This window comes from Coenobita brevimanus, chromosome 43 (genome assembly GCF_032717465.1).
Source record: "Coenobita brevimanus isolate Jiangsu-jjx chromosome 43, ASM3271746v2, whole genome shotgun sequence".
Taxonomy (NCBI): Eukaryota; Metazoa; Arthropoda; class Malacostraca; order Decapoda; family Coenobitidae; genus Coenobita; species Coenobita brevimanus.
The window spans coordinates 20,978,492-20,983,245 of NC_136996.1; the positions used below are offsets into that span (position 1 = coordinate 20,978,492).

General features: G+C 44.0%; 1 protein-coding gene across 1 annotated transcript; it reads right to left on the reverse strand.

Annotated features, from left to right (window-relative positions):
* Positions 1-2,686: 2,686 nt before the first annotated feature.
* Positions 2,687-3,142, reverse strand: LOC145397851 (uncharacterized). Its single transcript, XM_080270888.1, has one exon. It carries the CDS (start codon positions 3,140-3,142, stop codon positions 2,687-2,689), a length of 456 nt encoding a protein of 151 aa, XP_080127014.1.
* Positions 3,143-4,754: the final 1,612 nt, after the last annotated feature.

The window sequence follows — 4,754 nt, forward strand, 5'->3', positions numbered from 1 at the left end:
TGTGTGTGTGTGTGTGTGTGTGTGTGTGTGTGTGTGTGTGAGACTTTCGTGTTTTCATTCTTCTTAAGCCCCCATCACACCAGAGGCGGTCTGCAGTCGGTCCATGAAGTCTGCAATCGGTCCTTAGGACCGACTGTGGACTGAGCAAATTGGCAAAATCTCTCCATTGCTACATAAGAGGTTCGTCCATGACGTGTCCATGACTGATTCAAACTCTGTCATTCAGGTCCGTACATGGTCAAAGCAGCCGCCCATGATCGGTCTGCAACTCGCTTAACTGGTTTGAGCTTGATCCAACTGGTCTGTGACCAGTTCAAACTTGCTAGCCCTTGGCTTGCGGTTGGTCTGCAACCAGACTGAACTGGTCCTGCCCGTCCTATAAAAAAGCCTGCAGCACAGCGGCAGGTGTTGAGTCGCATGTCAGCTGCACTGAGTGCCACATCATGCCACCACAAGCCACCAAGAAAGGCCAGGGCAAGGGTCGTGATGCTGCCACATCATCTTCGTCACCCTTGCAGCCACGTTCCAACCCACCATCTGACATGGAGGTAGAATCTGTAGAAGTAAGGGCTTCAGACAGTGGTGCAGAGAGAAACCAGGCCACAGCAACCAGTGATGATGATGACAGTGCCAGTGTAACCAGCGTTGTCAGCAAATTAAAAAAAATTAAAGTTGTTTCTGACCTGTCCATGGAACAAGAAGAGTCGATGATAGAATGGCTCCAGGAAAATCCTGTCATATACAATAAAAAGATGGCACTCTAGAAAGACACAGCAGAGAAACAGTTGTTATGGGTGGAGAAGGTTGCTGAACTTGGGAAACCTGTGGCAGTTTTGAAGACATGGTACAGCAGCCTCTGCAGCCGGTACGGGAGACTGAGGAAGAAGAAGTCCGGGGACCCCTGCCCAGAATTCACCGACCAAGAACAATGGGTTCTGGTAAAGTTCGAGTTCCTGAAGCCACATGTATATGAGACCCACAAGCGGACAGCAGTCAGTGTACGTACAAAAATTTTCATGAAATAATAAAGATTTCTTACATTTTTGATGTAATAACTTTGTACAATACTAATAATGACTCTGGTAAAATAATAATGACATGTCATGCTAGTGTTTTTTCAGCAAATATCTTTCTCATATACTTACCATATATATTTATCATTCCTTTTTGTTCTGTCTTTTCAGTTGAAGGAAAAGATTGCAGCCTCCCAGGCCAGTGCCAGCGATGTCTACGATCCTGAGTCTGGCAGTCCTGCTGAGTCCGTCACCATGGCAACCCCAAGCTCTATTTCTTCAGTCACACCCAGAAACAGTCCCAGAAGCAGTATTCTGAGACTGATGCAGTGCTCCTTGCTGGTATCCAAGAGAGATCTTCCCAGATGCTGGCCATGCAGCAACAAGTCATTGAGAGTCTCAAGCCCTCTCGGAACCAGGAGTGGGATGTTCTTGTGGACTGGGTTTGCTCCGTGGTGCATGACCTAGACCAGTCTCTTTGGCGGCGGTGTCAGCAGAGTATCAGCAGCATGCTCTTATCAGCTTATGGCAGTGAATCACCAGCTGAAAGCCCAGGGCAGAGCAGCACTACCAGCACCACAAGCACCCACAGCACCTGCAGCTCAGGCTGTTTCAGCAGCCGTCTTCCTTCCAGTTCTGCAGCTCTGCAATGTGGCAGCCACCACCATCCATGTGGCCATTGCAACCATCCAGTCAAGTCTCTCTGTCGCACTCCCAGGATCCACAGTTGGTTTCTCAGCAGTTTCCTCAGCAGCAGCAGTTTCCTCAGCAGCAACAGCTGCAGTACATGCCTCCTCCTAGGCCAGAATCCACTGTGCCTACAGTGTCTCGGTCCTGGGACATGGCCAGTACTCCTTTAGGGACTCTGCCTTCCCCCATCAAAATGTTGGACAGATCAAATAGCAGCCAGCAATCTTTTCATCTCAACCAGCTTCTGTCACCTACACCTGACATCGCAGACCAGCAGTCAGCCAGCAAGACAGTGCCAACAAGGATCAAGATCAAGCCAGCAAGGATGATTAAGATTTAAAATTATGTAAAATGAACAGTAAAAAACTTTGTGATTTGTGATATGGACAGTTAAAAATAATCAAAATGTCAGGTGATTCTTCTCATAATTTTAATCTTAGTCAAATAAAAACTTGTTTTCGTTTCACACAAAATGTTTGTAAGGAAACAGTCAAACTTCGCTGTTTAGCCTAATAAATGTAGTCAAATAAAAACTTGTTTTCGTTTCACAGAAAATATTTCTAAGGAAATAAACAAACATTGTTGTTTAAGACAATAACTGTTTTTTGTGATCAAAAAATTTGTTTTTATTTTACCACAAGTGATGGATTTCTGGGCCTATGTTTTATGAATTTACTTACAAATACCAAGCTTTCAAATCACTGTTCTTTTATTACAAGCTTAAAGGTTTACTACAAGACATATACAGAGCTAACAATGAGAACACTTGTTGATTTTACATCATCACAAATCACTTGCTCAATTGACATTAGCACACACAAAAAAAAAAATCCATTTCACATTTTCGAAGTTTGTATTTAAATTGTAATCATCCTGTCCTGCCATGGTACACTTCGTGCTGAGCTATTGAAATACAGCTTGAGGTACTCCCTTTGTTTCTTGCCCACTACAATGTCTCTGTTAGGCCCTGTTACGCTTGTGACTTAATGCATGCTGGCTCCAGCTTTCCAGCTCCCTGGAACAAGATTGTGTTGTGCATATTCTGTGTCTGTTGTGACAACGTTGACAGGTTCATATTTCTTCCTGATTGTCAGGTTATGCATGCATACACAGGCCTCGACGATGCCTCTGACGATATCAGGTGCCTGCTGCATGGTTGTTAGAACTTGACATCTTTGAGCCAGTATTCCAAAGGCATTCTTCACAACACGTTGTCCTCGTGATAACCTGTAGTTCAGAATGAGCTGCTCCTTGGTGAGGCCTCTGTGTGAGTAGGGTTTCATGAGATAAGTCCTGAGTGCAAAGGCATCATCGCCTAGGATAAAATAAGGCATATCCCCGTCATCACTGGGCATAGGGTCTGAATTTGGGAAGCCAATAGTGCCATTCTCCAAACACTCCTTCAGTTCAGAGACATTATATATCTGAGCATCCGACATTGAGCCACAGCCTCCAACATCAATCCTCATGAACTTGCACTGTGCATTAACCAGAGCAAGGAGCACAATTGAGAAGAAGCACTTATAGTTGTGGTACAGGGATCCAGACTTAGGAGAGCACCTTATAGCAACGTGCTTCCCATCCAAGGCACCACAGGCATGAGGTACATTCTAATTCTTGAGGATCTCCGTAGCAACCAGACACCATTCACCAGGTGTAGTTGGACAGGTAATCTCATCCCGGTACTCCTCAAGGATGGCCTGGAACACCTCAGGAATAACACAGCATATTGTATTCTATGGAACCCTGAAGTCATATTGAAGTGTTGGGTATTTGTCACCAGAGGAAAGGTATCTCACAGTCACAGCTAGTTTCAAGCCCGGCTCAAGGGCTTTCCTGTAGTGAGTATCCGCCATCTGAATTCTTGGACCAACTTTGTTTAACCCCTCCCGTCTGGCAGATGTTGTCGCAAGCGCTTCCCACAGGCGGGCATTCCCGACAGAAATCGGCAAAATCGTCTATCTTTAAACCTTCATATCTCTGTTAATACTTAACCAATTGCAGCAAATCAGGTTTCATAATAATCCTTTGACTTCAAGTTGATGGCATCAGATGGTCCGTGAAGTGCAGATAGAGAGAGTGAGTGAGTGAGGAATGAGGGCAATTTTTGGTGGTTTTTTGCCGGTGTCTGTATCCGTGTTGAAGGTTCGATGACACAACAAAGGGTTACACTAGCCCACCACACTGATATACAATGACGCTTCCAGGACACCAAAATACACTACAAACACTGTTTCCATTAATATTTTTCCATAATCGGTCGCACTGGATGAATGAAGGCCGGTCACAGTAGCAACGACCTTGAGCTCACGCTGCTCGTCTTCCTCGTTACAGACAGTCAGACAGACACTCTCTCTCTCTCTCTCTCTCTCTCTCTCTCTCTCTCTCTCTCTCTCTCTCTCTCTCTCTCTCTCTCACACACACACACACACACACACACACACACACACACACGGAAATATATGTTTGGCTAGGATTGTTGCTCGATTCTGACATTGGTGATCGAGTAGAAGTCTGGGTAGCCTATTGCAACTCCTAGAAATAATACTATTACTGCTAGAAGTACAAGTACAGCTACCACTACCACAACAACTACTATTACAACTACCACGTCTACTACTATTACTACCACACCTACAATACATACTACCACTATTAATACCACTGCAAGTACTACTGAAAAAAAAAAAAATAAATATAAAAAATGTGAACCAAGTACCGGTAGTCAATTACGTACTCCCCACAAACGGAAATACTTACCACTGTGCTTTTCTCTTTCCTTTGAGTTACGAATTTTCATCATAAATATGTATAAACACATTGTCATGGGGGGATGTGTAATTATGAATTAAATATGTTAGATGTTACTTGAAAATAGAGACAAGGAATTGACTTGTGAAAATCAAGTAGTATGGTAAGTTTTACTTTATGTCGGCTTACTTCGCCGATTCTCTAAGGACGGGAATTTATAAACACTCTCAACAGTAAACAGCAGAGACTAGTTACTCATGCGTGCTGTTTATTAGTACTGTTATCCTCTTGAGAAAGTGA

Coding starts and splice junctions, on each gene's coding strand:
- LOC145397851 (XM_080270888.1), bottom strand. CDS start 3,142: ATGTCGGATGCTCAGATATATAATGTCTCTGAACTGAAGGAGTGTTTG.